This window comes from Pleurodeles waltl, chromosome 8, assembly GCF_031143425.1.
Source record: "Pleurodeles waltl isolate 20211129_DDA chromosome 8, aPleWal1.hap1.20221129, whole genome shotgun sequence".
NCBI classification, from domain to species: Eukaryota; Metazoa; Chordata; class Amphibia; order Caudata; family Salamandridae; genus Pleurodeles; species Pleurodeles waltl.
In genome coordinates this window covers 164140735-164160922 of record NC_090447.1, presented here as the reverse complement: position 1 = coordinate 164160922, position 20188 = coordinate 164140735, and the positions used below count along the sequence as shown (strand labels likewise).

The following is a 20188-nucleotide window of genomic DNA, read 5'->3' as shown; positions in this document are numbered from 1 at the left end:
GTTCGCATTTTTAAATTGTGCTCATAATCGGGTGAGACATTAGACAAACACGATATATAAGGATACGTGTAGAATTGTGTGTTCAGTAGAGATTTTTGGATTGTGCTGGCAATACAATATATACTTCACACTCATATTAGAAGTGAGTGCTTTAGTTATCTTCAGATAAGTGTCATAAATTATTCTAGTGCTCTGTGGGTTTTATGGGATGTGGTCTCAGAGATTATAGTGTGGTCACAGTTTGATGTTTAGAATGGCAGGCTACTTAGCTGTTGTTTTTTTTTTACTTGTCTAATAGAAGATACCAACATCAGGACAGATATGCTTGATTAACAGAATACAATTGGGCATACCAACAAGGATTATTTACGTTAAAGAAATGGATTTCTGTACTTTTAGGCAAGATTCTGGGCTTATTTTGATATATATTAGGACATTAGAGGTATCATTATACATATGGGACATTAAATGACAAGGAAGACATATGATTTAGTGAGATTTAGAATCTCTATATTGGATATAATTCACCAATTTCACACTTGTGTACTAATATCACGTACTTAATCATCAACATGATGCACAAAAATCTTGAGCAAATAGTGTATCAAATTGCAATACGGGGAACTAACACACGTGAGGACATGTGTCTATGCCACCTCTTGGTGAATCAGTGGTGGCTTCTTTATATCATTATTTGATTAGGATGATGGATTTAGATTTAATTAACAAGAATGTATACAATTGCAGCCATGACGAAGTCATTGGGAAATTCCCGGACGGAACACGTGTTGGCTGTTAGGTTGGATGTGAGGTTGAAATCGGCATTGATGACACACTGAATATCGACTGAAGAAAAGTGGACTTTGATTTTTGGTCATGTAATAAGATCGGAGCAACATACATGACAGTTTTCTTTAAACTTCATGGAATTGGACTTGGGCATTGATAATCAATTTTAGGATATTAAAATATGTATTGAAGTTTATCTTATTTTTTCCAGAAAATACATAGAGTATTGTTTTGTTTCTAGAATACTGAAATCAGGGTACTTTGTTTTCAAATTTTGTCAAATGACGCTATTGTAACGAGTGCCTCTTGTGGTTAATAATTTAAAGGGCACAAGCAGCAGGCCTAGTTGCTAAAATAAGGTGCCCAGAGACAACACTAAAATTGCTCTACAACAGCTTAATGCTGCTACTGCAGTCTGTTAAAGAAACTGGCCCTACTCCCAGATTCCCTAATGTTGCAGCCCAAACTGTAGCTTTCTTATGGGACTTACTTTATCAGACAGCTGAGGAAAACAAACACAAATGTGTCCAACTGTTTTAAAACACTTGCCCTAACAGACCGATTGGCTTTGTCTACGCTTGTTTCATTAACCCCTTCGCTGCCAGGCCTTTGAAGAGCCTTTTTTAAGCTATTTGGGATAGTTCACGCTTAGGCCTCATACCTTTTTGTTCACCTAAGCTATCCACGCCAAATTTGTGTCCTTTTTTCCAACATCCTATGGATTCTAGAGGTATCCAGAGTTTGTGGGTTCCCCTAGAGGAGACCAAGAAATTAGCCAAAATACAGCTAAAATTACGTTTTGTTCACAAAAAATTGGGAAAAAGTGCTGCAGAAGAAAGCATGTGGTTTATTCCCTGAAAATGGCATCAACAAAGGGTTTGTGGTGCTACAATCACCATCTTCCCAGCTTTCTGCAACAGGCAGACTTGAATCAGAAAACCACATTTTTCCAAACAATTTTGACATTTTAATGGGACATACCCCATTTTTATTATTTTTTGTGCTTTCAGCCTCCTTCCAGTTAGTGACATAAATGGGTGTGAAACCAATGCTGCATCCCAGACAGCTAAACATTTCTGAAAAGTAGACTAAATTCTGAATTCAACAAGGTGTCATTTGTGTAGATGCTCCAATGTTTTCCTACAGAAAGGAACAGCTATAATAACAAAATACTGAAATTGAGGTGAAAAAAAGAGCTGTTTCTGTCTATGCGTTTCATCTATAACTTTTTCCAGCTGTGGCAGATTTTTTAAAGCAATCTAGTATTACATCTACTGGACTCTTCTGGCTGTGGGGATATTTAGGGCTTGTAGGTTCATCAAGAAACCTTGGTACTCAGAGCAAATAAATGAGCTGCACCTTGCAATGGGTTTTCATTGTATACCGGGTATACAGCAATTAAATTGGTGAAATATAACCAGTAAAAAATAGGTATCAATGAAACCTTTTTATTTCCAAAATGGACACAAGATAAGGTATTGAGAAGCAGTGGTTATTTGCACATCTCTGAATTCCAGGGTCCTCATACTGGCATGTGAATTACAGGGCATTTTTTCAAATAGACTTCTTTTTTACACACGGTCTTACACTTGGAAGAAAAAAATGTAGAGTAACACAAGGGGCAATAACACTTATTCTTCTATTCTGAGTTCCCCAAGTCTCTTGATAAAAATGGTGCTGGAGCCCAAGGACTTCTCACAAGGGATCATAGAAGGTGCAAGTCGGTGCTAAACGTTAGTGCCATGCCCACCGGAACTAAGCACCACACACGGCCGCTGCCGCTGCCGCTCCCCTCGTCGCGGCAGCCATCGCAACGAGGATTGCCCCCAGGACACCGGCGCATAGCGCATAGCCGCAGCCGCTGTTGCTGCCGCTGCTGCGGCCGCAATGAGGATTGCCCTTCTGTGGTAAAGAACGCAGGGCGTCTTGGCCGTCAGCGGTTTTCGCCCGAGAGACGCGGTCAGGTTTGAATCGGCGTTTGGAACACGCCGAAGTGCCGCATGCCGGTAAGGGGGAAAAAAATATAAGGGAAAGAAAAACTTTGCAACGCACAGGGAAACTATCCCGAGCTGGTGAACTTTTAGACTTTGTTGTTGTTTGGGGAAGCAGGGAAAAAGATTCTACTCTGGCTTTCACCTAAGGGGAGAAAGGGTTCGAGGAACCTGGGATATCCTTTTTGACTACTAGTGGAACTGCAGCAACCCAGCACTTCTCCTCACCGGCACCAGCGGCTCCTCACCGGCGCCAGCGACTTCTCACCGGCTCAGCAGCTGCGTCACACGCCCGGGCCCGCGGGAGAGCGCCGAGGGACGATCCCAGGGGCCAGGAGACAGCCCGGAGACAGCTGAGGGGGGCCCCTGAGACAGGCTGAGGGACGACCCCGGGGGACACAGAGTCCGGCGGAGGAACGACCCCGGGTGCATAGAGAGCGGCGGAGGGGCGAGCCCGGGAGAGGCAGAGGCCCCTCAGGACCCAGAGACAGGCTGAGGGACGACGCAGAAGCCTCGGGGTACCCCCGGATTTCCTCGGGGCGACCCGACCCCGGTAGGCCCCTCTGGCGCCCCATCGTCTCACGGGCGGACTGAGACCCTTGGAGGAGAGCCGAGAGCGCCCCCGGAGAGACCGCTGACCCGCAGACCCACTGTGTGCATGGGCAGCCGGTGACCTGCGCCCTCCACCGAGACTTCCACGGACCCCAAGGGCGCCTTATTAGACCTCATTACACACTCCATCATCTAGAGGGACCCGAGGAGCCAGCGACCCGAGCACCGGAGACTGACTGTGGCACTAGAGAGAGATCCCGGAGACTGACCCCTCACCCCAGACTGACCCAGGCCACGGGGGCACCGGAGAGAGGCCCCGGAGACTGACCCCTCACCGGAGACTGACCCCGGCCTCAGGGGCATCAGAGACCGACCCCGGGCACCAGAGAGAGAGATCGGGTACCAGAGACTGCTCCCTGGCACCTGAGACAGGACTCACATCAGAGACTGACCCCGGGCACCACACCCCGGGCACAAGAGGCAGACCCCGGGCACCGGAGACAACCAGCCGCGCACCCCCTGCAGGTCACAGGGCTACCGGTTCGGACCACCACTTCGCGGCCGCGGCCGTTGTAGGCTGCCTGCTAAAACACGCTGGGAGGACTACAATATCCAGAATCCTCTGGGTTTCCTGTGCGCCAAGTGGCGCAAAAGTGCTGTTACGCCCCTCGGGCCCGGGCCCTTAAATTGTAACAAGGTACACCGCACCGCGGGGCGTGCGCGGGCGGCGCCGGGTAAAGGGTCCTCTGTGGCCCTCTGAGGCTTGAAGAGACTGGACTGGGCACGGGACTCTGCCCAAAACTGTAAATTAGTTGTATTACATCTTGATTACGTGGTTTTGTGTTTTGTATTGCTGAATTATAGCTGGTGGTACTTACTGCAACCAACCTATGATGGCTAACTGTAATAACTCCGCCAAAAATCTAGGGGCTACTATGCTTGATAACTACCTGGTTAAGGTGGTTAAAAAGATTAATAGCGATCGCAGAGTCTCTCTAGGGAAAGGAGGTTCCCCCGTTCAGACACACCCCAGTTCCTCCCCACATATAGTGTCTACTTTTGAGGATCTGGGCGTCAACACTGACAAGGATATGATACTAACTGAGGCACAGACACATTCTAATCCCTTAGACTCAACGGATATAATTGGCGAGAGCCCATTTAGCCCCGTGGTTATGGCAGTGACTCCCCCCCAACCAGCAAGAGCAGTTAGGGCTTGTAGAAAGTCGCTGGGCAAAAGAGGAGTGGGGAAGGTCAGCAACTCTCGAAAGCCCCTTGAAGCAAAAACCCATACTATTAAAACTAAAGGATTAGACGGGGATCTGATAAGCCAGTGGGTTGCTGTCATAGCAGGCAGTATATAAAAAATATACTGGCTACAGTAGAGGATAAGTTAGTGACAAAAATGGCTGAAATTCTTAGCACATTATTGCTGAAAATTGAAGTACTTACCCAAGAGGTTCGTAGTCTGAGGGTACAAGCAACATCGACACCAGCAGATGTACTAACGGTACCTCTAGATTTACCATCTGGAAATTGTGTTGAGCAGGCAATACTCGCGGGCAGCAGTTTAAGACATAAAGCCCCATGTAACGAAACAAGTTTGGAGGCGGAGCCCACTATACCTAGGGAACCCGAAGTGATTCAAGGGTCCCTAGAGGGTAGGCCTCAACCAACTCGAGTCCATAAGGAAGCAAGGGTGCACAACAATAATTATAATGTTAGGATTGATCTCCCACCGGAGGCCGCTCCATTTGTATGTATATTATCAGGAGTCCCAGAACTTAGTTCAGGTAAAAAAGAAGGTTACAATGACTTAAAAAACAAAGTAGCCTTCTGGCTTACTAAGAATAGACCCCTCCCCCCTACCATTGATGGTAAAATCTTAAATGTGAGAAGGGTGGGTTGGCTTGGCCACATGATTAAAGATATCCCAGGTGATCTGGTAATTGTTAATTTCAGGAGTATTAATGTGGTCCCATTTTTGAGAGGTTGGTGCTCCCAACTTGCAGATGGACCAATAGTCACGTGGGAACTACTAGATTTTTATCCTACGGTGTATCCCGAGGTGAAGGTGCCTTCCCAGATTAACAAAAATGTCATTAACCCTCCCAGGGGTTGGTTCGCACCAGAAAGCATTGAACCCTTGATTACTGCCGGGAGATATGGGCCGCTATCCTGCCTAGATGAGAATGATTGACTCATCGGTAGAGAAGAAATAGTTAATTTAACTATATTGAAATCCCCCCACATAGAAGATATAAGTTGGAAGGCTATTGCCACAGATCAGAGTTATATTCCTGACACTACCCCTGTTGGTACATTGTCTGCATTACCCAATCTTAGTATGGACTCACCCTCTGCTTTAGCTGAGCCTGTTGATTTGTTATCAAGGTATATATCCTGGAATATAGCCGGTCTGGAGTCCAGCCAGTGTATTCCTGATTGGAGGGGCTTCATTGATCAGGGCGATATAATTGCATTCCAGGAAACATGGGCTATCACACCGTTGAAGAAGTGACAATTGATAGTCCAGACATAATTGCCTTAAAGATAAAGTCCAACCAAGGTACAAACATCCTGTTGGTTAATATTTATGTCAGGGGCCTCCAGGGAGGAAGGGTTTCTCCGACCCTCCTCCTGTTGGATGACATTCTATCAGGAACAACGACCGATGGCCACAAGATTGTGATGGGGGATTTTAATACTTGTTTTGAGCCTTTGGGTATTGAGGACGGCCCGCTCACTGAGGATGAGGATCGATCCTGGGGTATTCCCCAGCTCGAGTTACCTCCGATTGCTAAGTGGTCGAGCTCAGCCACCTATATCAAGGGGCTATGCCTGGATATGGGTCTAAGAGCTGTTAACGGAAGGGTCAAGTCAGATAGGAAGGGCAGGCATACGTTCAACAACGGCAGACACAGTAGTCGTATCGACTATATTTTGGTCGATGTGAGGCAGTGGTTTGCAGTTGTTGATATGCTAGTTACGGAACGCCCAGAGAGCGATCATGATCCGCTGGTATTGACCTTAAGGGATTCCAACTTTCAGAGGTCTGAGGGCAGTGGTCCTAATATAACAGAAAAAGAGGTCATTGTGAGCAATGATACGCGCAGGGTACGCTGGCCCAAAATAGCTGTGGACGCTGGGGCCCGCAGGGCGATAAGAACCTTAGTATCTAGTTCTGTGGAGCTTTTAAACAATTGTGGCTCACAGGACGAGATTATCAGCGAACTTATACGTACCCATTCTGACTTGTTTCAGGAACTTAAAAAGTTGTTCATCAAATTTATCCCTAAACAACCTAGGACCAAGAAATATTCATCCACTACCTGGTTTGATAAAGAGTGTAGCAAGACAAAAAGAGTTCTCTTTGAGGCTATTAAAAACAAAAATCATAGCCAGATTTGATCTTGTAGAAAACTCTATGAGGCAAAACGCAAAGCAAAACAAAAGTGGGACGAGGAACGCTGGCTTATGCTGTCAGAAGCCTGTGGTAAACGCAATATGCAACAGTTTTGGTACCTCATAAAATGGGGTATCTCGCAGGACGCCCACTATAGTCCAGCTTCTGTCTCTAATCATCAGTGGGTAAAAAATTTTGAGGATCAGTTTAAGTGTCATACAGTAGAAGTGACTATACCCTACTGTCTTGAGCCCATCGAGCCGTTAATATTCTCAGCTACTGAAGTTACCAATTGCCTGCAAAACATTCCCAAAGGGAGGGCCCCTGGCCCAGATGGTATTCCAGCTGACATTTTTTTGGAAGACCAGGACCTGTGGGTACCTTATATACTTCACCTGATGAATGCAGTTGCAGCAGGCGCTAAAATTCCTGACTCATGGTATGGGGCAGAAATCCTTCCTATATACAAGAAAGGCGATCGCTCAGTACCCTCAAATTACCGGCCTATCAGCCTTATTGATGAGATCCAAAAAATCATAGCGCGCCTCATTTTAGGGAGGATACAGGAATGGATAACAGACTCAGATATTTTGACTCCGTTGCAGGCGGGTTTTAGACCTCATGTAAGCACCCTTGATCAAGCCTTTTGTTTTGCCCTTTTATATTGGAAAACAGTTTTTTTAGGTAAGGGCAAGTTGTATGCAGCTTTTGTGGATCTAAGATCTGCATTCGACTTGGTCCCTAGGACTAAATTATGGGATTGCATACTGGAACAGGGAATGCCCAGGGCTATAGTGCGACTCTTAATGAATCTTCATGCATACACCTATGCCCAAGTCCGCTGGGGTAAGCCTGGCGAGGTTACGGACAGGTTCCATGTTTTGAAAGGTGTTAGACAAGGATGTGTCCTGGCTCCCACTTTGTTTTCCCTGTTTATCAACGGGGTTACCAAATATTTTGCAACACATCCCACGGATGCTCCCCAGATAGCGGGAATGAAAGTACCATTGCTCATGTTCGCGGATGATACCTTGTTATTATCAAAGACAAGGCAAGGGCTCCAGCAGGCCCTACTCAGATTTGAGTTATTTTGTGACGAGCATGAGCTAGAAGTAAATGTTTCTAAAACAAAATTCATGGTACTAAGAGGTCGAACACAAACTGTGGCAAGGGTTAAAATGGGTGGTGCTATTCTTGAGCAAACTAATGTATTTACATATCTGGGTGTGCATTTTAGTGATAATTTTAGTTGGAAACCCCAGATTGATATCCAAGCACTTAAACATGTTCAATTAGGCGGTGCCCTTCTCAAGGAATATAAAAGATCATTTACCCGCCCGATGTCCCCACTTATGGAAATCTATAGGTCAAAAATTCTTCCCTCAGTCTTGTATGGGGCAGAGCTTTGGGGTTATAGCAATCTGGACCGACTGATGCTGGCCCAAAATAGATTTACAAGAGGGGCGGTTGGTCTTCCGAGGTCATCCCCACGCATCCCGCTCCTTTATGACCTTGGGCTCCAACCGGTGGAAGATCAAGCCAGATTTCGGCCTTTGGCCTTCTGGCGGAGGTTGTGGTCTACCCCAGAGCTGTTATTATATGCGAAAGCATGCCTCGAGGTAAGGGACACCCTAGGATCCGATAAGATTGGTTGGTTTAAGGGTGTTAGAACCACCCTTTGTGCCATGGGTCTAGGTGCCCTTTGGCACAACCCAGACTCAGCTACTTTTCCTTCAAAAAAAGAGCTGAAACAACTATATTGGGAATGGGTGGTAGGCATAAGACACTCATCCCTTATAGGTAGTTCCCTTACAACAACATTTGTACACGTGAAAGATGTCTCTGCAATTGAAATGTATTGGGATGTTATTACAAAACCTATGGACCGCAAATTATATCACCAAGTTAGAGTGGGCTCAATACCTTTAAGGTGTTTAACCTCAACCTGGGGCATTGGAGGCCCAGACAAATGCCCATTGTGTACTGAAATGCGGGAAAATGTGAGCCATTTGTTCTTTGTCTGTCCATTATATGCTGCCCCAAGGAAGAAGTGGCTGGTACCCCTATGCAAAAGTCTGGGCACTCAATCGGCCGAGACTGCTTGTAGGATTCTTAAAACTGATCTTTCACCTACTATAGCAATAGGGGTGGCCAAATTCCTGGGGTGGGCATGGATAATTCGTTCTAAACTACTAAAACAGTTATATGTTTTAGATAAGTAAATTATCTTGAACTTTAGAACTGAGTTTTTAAAGTAATGTACTTCCTTTTTTAATATGTTAAAATATTTAACAAATGAAGCATTAGTAGCTTTTATGAAATATTGTATTTATTGTTTTAATTGCTAGCACTGTTAATTTTATAAGTATTATGACGTATAGCATGTCTTTTATGATGAAATATCGAATAAAGACCTCATTGACTTGACTTGGTACTTCACTTGTGTGGGTAGGCCTAGTGCCCGTGACAAGAAACGCAACATGGACATATCACGTTTTTACATTGAAATCTGACGTGTTTTTTTGTAAAGTATCTAGCTGTGGATGTTGGCCTGTAGCTCAGCCGGCACCTAGGGAAACCTAAAGAACCTGTGAATTTTTTTTAAACTAGACACATAGGGGAATCCAGGATGGAGTGACTTGTGTGGCTCTCACCAGCTTCTGTTACCCAGAATCCTTTGCACCCTCAAAATTTAGCAAAAAAACAACAACTTTTCCCTCACATTTCGGTGCTGCAAAGTTCTGAAATCTGAGATGAGCCACAAACTACCTTCCACCCAGTATTCCCCCTAGTCCCCCAATACAAATGGTACCTCACCTGTGTGGGTAGGCCTAGTGCCAGCGACAGGAAATGCTGCAAAACACAACGTGGACACATCACATTTTCCCAAAGAAAACTGACCTATTTTTTTGCAAAGTGCCTAGCTGTGGATTTTGCTCTCTAGCTCAGCTGACACCTAGGAAAAACTACCAAACCTGTGAATTGTTGAAACTAGACATCTAGGGAAACCCAGGATGGGGTAACTTGTGGCGCTCTCACCAGGTTCTGATACCCAGAATCCTTTGCAAATCTAAAAATTTGGAAAAAAACACTTTTTTTCTCACATTTCGGTGATAGAAAGTTCTGGAATCTGAGAGGAGCCACAATTTTCCTTCCACCCAGCATTCCCTCAAGTCTCCTGATAAAAATTGTACCTCACTTGTGTGGGTAGGCCTAGTGCCCGCGACAGGAAATGCCCCAAAACACAGCATGGACACATCAAAATTATGTATCACAAAACCACCTGTTTTTGCGAGAGGGGCACCTGCGTTTTTGGTCCTGGGCTCAGCAGCCATCTAGGGAAACCCACCAAACCAAGACATTTCTGAAAGCTAGACACCTTAGGGAGTCCAGGAAGGTGTGACTTGTGTGGATACTCCAGTATTTTCTTACCCCAAATCCTCAGCAAGCCTCAAATTTAGCAACCCAAAAAAAATTCACATTTTCCTCATATTTCTGTGTGGGATCATCGCACTGGCACAAGTTTCATACCACCCAACATTCCTCTCCCGATAAAAATTATACCTCACTTGTGTACGTGGACCAAGTGCCTGTGACAGGGAAGGGCCAAAAACATGTTGAAATTGAGAGGGAATCAAAGCAGGTCCAAAAGGGCAGTTTGAAAATAAACATTTTTAGGCTGATAAGTGGGGCAGACCTTTTAGTGGTATAAATGAGGCTATGCTGGGTGGTAGGAATTTTGTGGATTCCTGCGGATTCCGGAGGGTCCCATCACAAAAATTTAGGGAATATGCATGATTTCAAGCAAAGTTGGAGGTTTGCAGGGCATTGTGAGTAAGCAAATAGTGTGGGTTGCATGTGAAGCACACCAGCCTGGACTCACCCATATGTTTAGTTTTCAGATGTGTGTAGATCTGGTAGATTTTTCTAGGTTGCAGCGTCCCAAAGTCCAAAAAGTGCAGCTGCTCTCAATTTCAAGTGGGACAATATTGAGAGTTAGCCATGCTACTTAGGCCCAAATGTAAAATCAAACCTCAAAATAATTAAATGTCCTCTTGCTTGCAGTTGGGATAAGATCCTTTAGTTTGCAAAGGGCTGGGGGCTGAAAGACTGTTACCCCCTTCAGTTGGGGGCATAACCATCCCCATACTGGTTGGCAGCTCCCACCCCTCTATTTTTTTCAATTCCCTGACAACTGGTAGGCTTTTGGCCTCCCCCCCCCCCCGGTGAGTGGATCGGGGGGTAACTGCCCCATCTGCCTACTGGTGGGCAGAACAACTTTGTCTCCAATTATTTGGAGTCGGGGTATACCCCCACCCTCTTTAAAAAAAAAATCTTCCTTGGTGTCTAGTGGGCTTTGCCTCAAGGGGGGCACAAATGACCAACAGTGATATGCCCCATGTGGAGCGACCCTAGCCCAAGGGGCCGCCCCCCAAACAAAACACACACACACAACAATCCCTGGTGCCAAAGTGGTTTCTGCCCCCCTGGGGGGCAAATGGGATTAATAGAAATAGGCCGATCTGCAACCAAGGGGTGCAGAAATGGCCTAATATAATATGCCCCCCTGAGGAGTGACCCTTGCCTAAGGGGTCGCTCCCCTTATGTCAAATAAAAAAAATAAAAAAAAATGGTGTCTAGTGGTTTCTGCCCCCCTTGAGGGCAGATTGGTCTAATAAAAGTAAGCCAATCTGTGCCCCAAGACAGGCAGAAATGACCTAATATAAATACCCCCCCCCCGAGTGAACCTTGCCTAAGGTGTCGCTCCCCTTATGAAATTATATATTTTTTAAAAAATCCCTGGTGTCTAGTGGTTACTGCCCCCTTTGGGGGCAAATTGGCCTAATAGAAAAATCTCTGGTGTCTATGCGATTGTGCTGCAGGAATGTTCAGAGATATGAAAAGGAAATGAAAAACCTTTCTTTTCCTTTTCATGCCTCCCTGACCACCCCTGCCCCCATACCGAGGAGAAAATAATTAGCTTCCAGATCGATGGAGGCGACCTCTCATGAGGTCAACGACCAATCACATGTGGACGTCATCAGATGTCACGGTGGCGGGGATGGGGGGGGCCGGGGGTGGTAGGGGAAGCGATTCCCCTTCCATCCCTGCCAAGGAGAGGGTGGTGGGAGGCACACTGGGGAAGCGCTATCATTCCCCTCGTGGGCCTGGTGCAGAATGAGCTGGTCACATGCGCGGCACACGAGTGGCGCGGCACACGAGTGGCGTGGCCGAGGATGTAACCAGCTTGTCCGCTGCACCAAAGGGGTTAATCTACACGAACTAACATAACCATAGTTTGACAAATTACTCATCATTGTAACCAGTCATGGGCCTTCTCAATTTTGCACACCCTTGGGCAGTATGGCTACATATAATGTAATTTAGTTGCTGGCCTCAGGAAATGCTCCTCTGTCAATCGTCGGTGCAATGTAGAAAGGACTTTCATACTCAGAAACGTCAAGTATTAAACAACTGTGATTGTATTAGTGTTCAATTCTATTTTTCTGTCGGTTTTATAGCCATTTTGGCTTTTACGGTGGCGGAGGAGTGTTCAGTTTGAATTTAAGGTAACAAGTTGTCTTCACTCTCAGACTGGAAGAGGCAATCCGGTGAAATATGTCACGATATTTTTAAAGTCGCAACAGATGTCATCCAAGAAAGCAACATTCTAGAACTCTTGCGGGGGTGATTATCAGTAATGCGGGACTGGGTAAAGAGAACAGCTGTTGTATTTCTTTTCTCTATATGGTTCCAAACCAAACATTCACTCGTGAACTTACCTAAAAGAAATCCAGTGAGGAAGGCAGCGGCTAGCACTGCAAACAGAGCACACCAAGTGCGCCGATGTATCGCCTTTGCCATTATTTACGTTCTACTGCGGTCTGAGGGTCCGAAGATGCCATCCACACAGAAAGGCGTGCTAAATGTTCTCTTTGAAGAAGCAGCAGCTCAAACTTCTAAAGCCAACAATAATTAATTGGCGCCACCTACCGTTCTTCCATTGCAAATGTCGTTAACGTTTTCACAAATGTAATATTCCATACACTGGAAGCAATTCCACTATATCATACTTATTTTTAATCGCCGACGTGGCGCACCCAGTCGCCGGTTATAAAGAAATTACGTCAGAATTAAACTTCAATAACTTATTACAGTTGAGTTCTGCAGTCACAATGCTCACTGCCAGCAGCCAGGGAAAGGCAGGTCAGATTGCGGAGTATAACTAAAGCAGTGAAAAAGTGACAAACATCAAATGAAATATTTATGGCAACATGTTTATTTCTTCACTCCTTGGGTAATTATTATAGAGAAGCTAGATTTTTTAGCATTTCTCTTCTGAGCTTTTTTTTGTTTAAAAAATTAACATATCAAACTGCATCTAATGCCTTTTGCCATCACACGTCCAACAGCTTTATTGATGTGTTTAAATTTTCACTATAAATTCTATTTGTATTCTTCGTGTTTGCAAACAAATTATCTTTCATATGAAACAGCTGCATACCACGGTTTAAGTTGTTTGTGTTAAAGGCAATGGTATGACCATGTGTTATAAGGAATGCAGTACCCTCTGCTGAACATAATAAGGATGTTGCATGTCACCTCTGAGTTCAATAGCCATATGGCCATGGAACTCCTTGATTACCTGCAATATCCTTATAATGTGCACCAAGGGGTAATTTATCCCATATATTAAAACACGCTGCATTACTTTTTTATTCTGGAGTCTAACAGATTTAATTCTCATAAAGTATTCTCTGCCTTTTTGTAGTGGCTAGTCGCTGCTTCTTTGTTGTGGAGTACTAGATAGATGCACTGTTGGAGAGTATTTCAGCACATCTGAAATATAAAATTCGATGAACAATGTGAGCACTTTGTGAATGGAAGAAATATGACTTTTTTTTAGATGCACCTACTATTGAGGTAGTTCATCCAATACAGTTTATAGGTACAAACTCTTTATTTATTCACTTGCATGATTAATTAAAATCTTCGCAAAATAGTCAGTTAAAATTCAATATCCACTATAAAATTCTTGAATTTATGCTAAAACAATGATAAGAGTAACTAAACAATTAAAGTGCAAACTTTTCAATGTGCCTGGTTCTGTATTTTTTCAAGGGCATTAAATAAGTCTTTATGATGCACTATCAGTCACAGGCCGCAAGTTTAGGCATTTGGTTTGCACAGACAGATTTTGAAAAATCTACAGTTTATCTGCGGGTCAGTTGGATCAAACATTTTCATTGCTGCTGGCCGACAAGAGCGTATCTCATTTGTGCTAAAAACTGGTTTCAGCAGTTGGCAACGTGCTTCTCTTAGGGCTGGGCAGATACAAATGAGATGGACCATGTCCTCCCTGGCAGCATTGCATAGCTTACATGATGTCTCTCCCCCATTCTTCCACAATGGTTGATCTGGTCTTGGTGGAAGGGATCCTAGCCACATCGCGAGCAGGTGGCGTTTGATTTATACTGAAAATGTTGAGGTCAGATATTGCGATGGTGCCAGGGTAGTGTAAGTATGCATGAGAAGCCAGGCATGTGAGCGTCATGCAAATTTGCATTTATCATCTAGCAAAGATTGCAAACCGATTTCCTTTTTTAACACACAGCACAGAAGGGGATATGAAATATTAGAGTCCCATAGTTGTGTTATTTGTGTCTCTTGCAGTGAATACTGCAAGTACCTGTTGTATACTGACTTTGAGACATTGCTTACTGAATTCCATAAAGCTGCGACTAAAGGGCTAGTGTTGTTTCCCCTTATTTTGTACCAGGTCTTTATCTTATGTACTTTCTTGTCCAACTGTTGTTGTTTGAGGCCAAATTCAAGCTTAACTTGGGCAGGTGAAGCAGTACGGGGAAGATTGAAAACTTGTTTGTAGATTTGTATTTGTTGCTGATCCAGGAGCGAAGCGTCTTTCCCGTATAATGTTGTGCTTCCGTGTGTAGCGGCTGGAAAGAATTTGGTTGACATGACGGACAGTAAAGGTTTGTACAAAGGCCCTTTTAACCTTTTGGCTAGGGCACAACCAGCAAATGTCAGCGCTTTGCATTTCTGAGCGATGTACTGCTTTTGCAGCACAAGGTTAGCCTTGTTGTCTATAGTAAAGCCCAAGTATTTATTGCAGAGTCTATTCAAAGCTAATGCCGCCCAACTTAATTTTATTTACAGAGTTAGTCAAGTATTCTACAGACATGGTTTTTGTCTTTGTAGTATTGATTTCTAATTTGTTTGATGTTGCAAAATTGCCCAGGGTGCTAACTATCCGCTGTAGCCCTATTTGTGTGTGGCTCAATAAAACAATGTCATCAGCAAATGAGAGATGTAATATGAGAAGGTTCCCCATCCTCAGAGAATGTGAGTTGGTTGCATCTAACTTTGGGGAGAGGTTGTCCATAAAAAGGTTACACAGGTGCGGGCCAAAACGCATCCTTTTTTTAAGCCTATATTCGTTGGAATCCTCCTTGAAACTTTCGTGCCATCAGCTACCTTGACCTGCACCCAGGTTTTATCATATAACATTTCCATGCTGCGGAGAAGCCATTCCTGCAGGCCCAAGCTTTGCAATTTGCACCAAAGAATTGCTCTGTCCACACAATCAAAGGCTTTTAATGTCTATAAAGCATAGATGTAGCTTTTTCTTTAGGCGTTTTGCTTTGTTGGCAAAGTCACTTAGTGCTAGAATATTGATCATTGTGCCGTAACCCTTCCGGAAGCCAGTTTGATTCAGGGGGACAAGGTTGTTTGAATTGGACCAGTGGAGCAGATCATCCAAGATCAGTTATGCAAAGTATTTGGCCTCAGTGTCAATTAAAGCAATCAATCTGTAGTTGGCCGGATTTGTGCTGTCACCCCCTTTAAATATTGGATTGATAATAGATCCTCTCCCAACTGTCAAGGATGGTTCTGGTGAGCTCTACTTCAGTGTAAATAATTACTAGTGAATTTGACCAGAACTCCAGATCAGCCTTAAATATTACCTGTGGAAGGCCATTGGGGCCGGGCGCACCATCCGTACGCCCCCTCCTAATTACTAGGGAGACTGCCATAGTGCTGTATCCTAAGTTGAACTGCCAGAGGCCCTTTGGATTTGCTAGCTCCTTCAGGTGTGAGTTTGCTTCAGGTGAGTCTTGCTTAAAGAGGATGTTGGCCACGTAATCTGCCCATTTATTTCTGGGAATTGATGAAAAATTAATTACTCTTGACTGCCGGTCAAAGCCATTGACTGTTGCCCAAAAGGCTCTGGAGTTTGCCATTTTTGAGTTATAGAGCAATTTAAGAAAGAGGTTGTCCTCCATCTTAATGCGCTCACGCCATACCTGTCTGTTATAGTTTTTACGAAGGGCCTTTATTTGGACCCATGTAGATTCTGTGAAAGGACCTTTTTTTATTCCTCTGAGTTCATGCCTCAGTTCCTTTCTTAATTTAAAAGTTTTCTCTGATAGAGTTGAGGACACCAACCGATTTTGTGTTGGTGATGGCACATAGCAGAGCTGAGTGAAGATAACGAAGTTAGAAAGGTGGCCCACACTTCCGCTGCAGGCAAGTACTGGAGTGTTGCAGATTGAAACAACGTTTTTAATGTTTTCACACAGCCGGGTAATGAAGACTCTGACCAAATCAGACGTTTTAAGTTGGTAGATGCAAGACTTCCTAGGTCAGCCATGAAAGGCAAGAAAGATAGGGCATCCAGGTCCAGTTCTATATGTTGGTATGGGTGATCACTGTGGAGAATAGTTCTGATTTTAAATTTCCTCACACGTGATAGCAGGGGAAGAGACACAGCCGTATAGTCTATTATGGTTGCAGCCTTTGTGCTATAGTGGGTGTAGCTAGGTGGTATATCCTCTTTAGTCCTGAAATTTAAAACCCTGATGCTCAAATGCTCTAGTGCCTCAACCATTTGCTTGCCCATTGCGTCCGATCTCTTCCGTATTGATGGAAGTTAAGGCAGAACTGACCATAGAGCGTTTTCCACCGTCAGTTGCTCATCAGATTCAGGAGTGTGGATTAAGTGGGCTTTAAGTCGCCCGTCACGAGAATGTCCCATGTTGGGTGAGTGCAGCTTATCCCTTCTGCTTTATTCAGTCATTTTTCAAAAAGCAAGGTTTTCCGATGTTTCTGTGGATGAGCATAAACATAAAAAATTACAAGGGGGGTTTATCGGTTGTATCCAAAGGTGAGTTTGACGGCCTTCAGATAATTTTTTGAGAAAGCCAATTGCTCTGTTGTAGTGTGTACCGATATGGAAACATACGTGGCTAGACCTCCACTTGGCTTGCCTGATTTATTTAATTTTTTAGCACTGATGTGATGTAGAGTGTAACCTCCTAGGTGGACCGGGTCTATTAGCCATGTTTTTTGCAATGCGATTATAGTGTAGTTGCAACTGTTTAATATTGCAAATCCGTCTGTAATGATGGTTTTTGCTCCAGCAATGTTCCAGGACATGATGGTAACAGCACACCCATTATCCATATTTTCTACATTGTAATTTTTAAGTCAGTTGCTCCTTCTTGAGTTTGACATGTGAGCCATCCACCAGTTCGTCCTGAGCATCAGTCTGTGGTCGTGGTCGTACCAGCATATGGCTTCGAGCGATTGGGGGGCCATGCAAAGTTTTTGGGTTTACTTCCCCCCTACTGTGCTGGTGCTTCCTCGACTCCCTTAGGTTTGTCTCCAGTGCATATTCATGGTCCTTTAAGTCCAATTGATGATTTGATTTTTCCAAAGAACTGGACAGCAGAGGAAGAGGGTAGCATGGTCTGGACGGTTCGGACAGCAATATGCCCCATGCTTCAAATAGCATTTTTTCATCCATGATCGATGTAACGATTTCCCTTGTTCTCCAAGTGGTGGATGTTTGTTCTGGCCCACACTCGTCGCTGCTGGAGAGGAATTTCACCGACATCAAATCTGTAGATACAATCTTCTGAGTTGATGGCAACTCAGCCAGCAACTCCAGGATGTTACCCCTGTTCAGGCAGTCTTGTCGGCCCCGTGATGTATATTGTGGAGTTAGAACAATCTGCCTTAATCCCAAGCCATTAACTAGGCAATGACTGTGCTGAGGTTGGAGGGAGTAATCTGTAATTCCGTATGGCGCTGGCTTTCTCGACTGATCGACAGATTGGCATCCAGTGCCACTGGCTGCAAAGCATCTTTTGATTTCGGTACTAATGATACTGGCATCCCTGGGGGGTCCTATGCGGATAGTAGGGTAACTGGTTGTACCTCAGGACTTTCACTACCTGTGTATGCTAACATGTTTTCTGGTGCTGATATCGTACACGCCTGATCTGAAGTTGGATCCTTAGGCACCACATCCCTCAGGACCAGACGGTGTAAATTAATCTGAAGTTGTTCCGTCTGCCAAGGCTCTTTGTGCTTTACATATAGTGGAGAGGCAACGCATTGTATGTCATCGGAGATTAACTGAACTGAACCATTGGTTGTCCCAACCGTGTAAATTTTGCATAGTTTGAAACCTGGCAATTACTTGAGGATCCATGTTTGTGGCTTTGATCGCGTTGAAACTATGGGGAATAATTCCCACTACTGTCTTTACTATGTATTTTTTTCCTTGCCTTTCTGGCTCATTTTTTGTGCATTTGGGTATTGGTGCTGTAAATTTGTCTGTACAATTTGAATTTGTCAACGCTGATTTTTCCATCTGTCCCCATTGCATTGGCATGAAGAATATCTGGAGTGCCTGAGGCCATAGATGGCCTATTTCGTGCTTTCGGGTCATCATTTGCACATAAGATTGTGCCTGGAGCATTTGTCCCATTTTTTACTGGACAGCCTGAGTGGTGATCTTTCGTTAGCACTTCTCTTAGTGTCTTTTGCAGAAGCGCTGAATGGGACAGTCCTTGTTTAGGATGTTTATGAATGAAAATGTTACTCTCATTTGTTTTTAATTTTCCCAGGATGTTTGTTAAAATATTATTGTAGTGTACTCAATTTGTCGATGATCGGTCCACATTTGCAGGTATCTTGCTGTTGATCCACAGTGGCCTTTAGATGGGTGGCCAGGTAGCCAACATATCCAGTTTTCGATTAATATCTGCAATGCGAGCAGCCATAACATTCATTAGGTCAATTTTTAAATCAAGTTTATCCGATTGCATGTTGAGAACTGTCGATGTATGGAAGGTGTTTAGAACTGAGGCGTGTAACCATGCAAGATCCCCCATCTTGCAGCTAGAAAGATCAGCTGGGAGATGTCATCCAGGAAGAGTTTCACTATTTCTGTTGCTGCCCTCTGAAGGGCTATTGTTACTAGCTGGAGTGTCCAAGTTGCTAAGCTCCATTGAGCTCTATCTTGTAATTCGCTCACGTCATTTGAAACTTCAATGATCGAGCTGGAAACTCTTTCCTGCTGCAGTACGGCCGGGCTTTGATTAGCCTTCTCCAACAGCTGTAATGGGCTCAGGTGCTGTTCTTTAGTGTTTGACATGTCAAAAGTTTTCAGGTCCAATGCCTCGACTAGGGCTTTGTCATTTGTTATAGAGAGTGACTGCAACAAAGTGTCTTCCATTTTTCCTGTAGATGCATCAATGCAGATGTCCAACCTCTCTTTAGCCCCCTGTATGGCAGGGCTTGACCGTAACATCAGAGTTGACTGTTGGCAAGTTCGGCTAACACAGGGTCATTGAATGCCTCCGTCAGGTTTCCAAGAGTGATTGGAACCTGAGTGCTGAATAGATTGACTGTCATGTCATGTTGCCGGTCGCCTTGAGGAATTTTTTGTACCGGAGCATGAACCTGAGCCGTGATCAGGGTGCTGCACACCTGAGAGTTCTTATGCCCTCTTGTATTACTCATATCCCGGGGGTCATTCGGTTGCTCGCAGGCTAAGCATACATTGTGTCCTCCAGCAAGTGGATCCTCTGAGGCCTCCTGAAGGGGGATTCAGGCTCTAAATCCTGGACCGAGTCTGTCAGGAAAGGGAAAGTTCTTGGTGAGTTTTTATTGCCTGATGCATCCTGCCGCATCTGCACTGAACCCAATATTTGCGAGACCAGTGGGGTTGAAAGGCCCTCAATATTGTCAGGATTTGAAAAAAAATTAAGTGTTGGATCTTTTATAAATGCAAACTTATCAATGCTTCCTGGCATCTTGAGGTAGACCTGAAGAGGAGTAAGAGTCAGTGCTGGTTGGTCGAGTTCGGTGTTTTGTACTCTCGGTCTGGAACATTTCCCTTTCCTTTGCGGTTTTTGGGTCCTAGATTTGCCCTCCATAATAACACTAACTTGGCCAGACCTCATGATGACTTGGGGAATTGGTCTTAGGTTTCTCTGGTAACTCACACTCCGCTTCTGCCTGGTATCTTGAAGTTGTTGGAGGCAAAAGATCTTTATGCTGACCCTCGCCGCGGATCAGGGGGTAAGCGAGACAGTTTGGCAATTGGGACAATCGAAGAAGCCAGATAGGTGGCCGA

The 20188-nt window shown here is 44.5% G+C and overlaps 1 protein-coding gene across 2 annotated transcripts in view; it reads right to left on the bottom strand.

Annotated features, from left to right (window-relative positions):
- Positions 1 to 20188, bottom strand: part of LOC138249850 (glutamate carboxypeptidase 2-like) — a 477831-nt gene that overhangs the window by 404359 nt on the left and 53284 nt on the right. The window contains exon 1 of one of the 2 annotated variants that reach the window (XM_069204012.1): positions 12522 to 12637. The exons of the other annotated variant lie outside the window; for it this stretch is intronic. Coding sequence (XP_069060113.1) covers positions 12522 to 12603 — 82 coding nt within the window. The 5' untranslated portion in view covers positions 12604 to 12637. Of the gene's footprint in view, positions 1 to 12521; positions 12638 to 20188 lie in introns of those variants that run through there. 2 annotated transcript variants of the gene reach the window in all.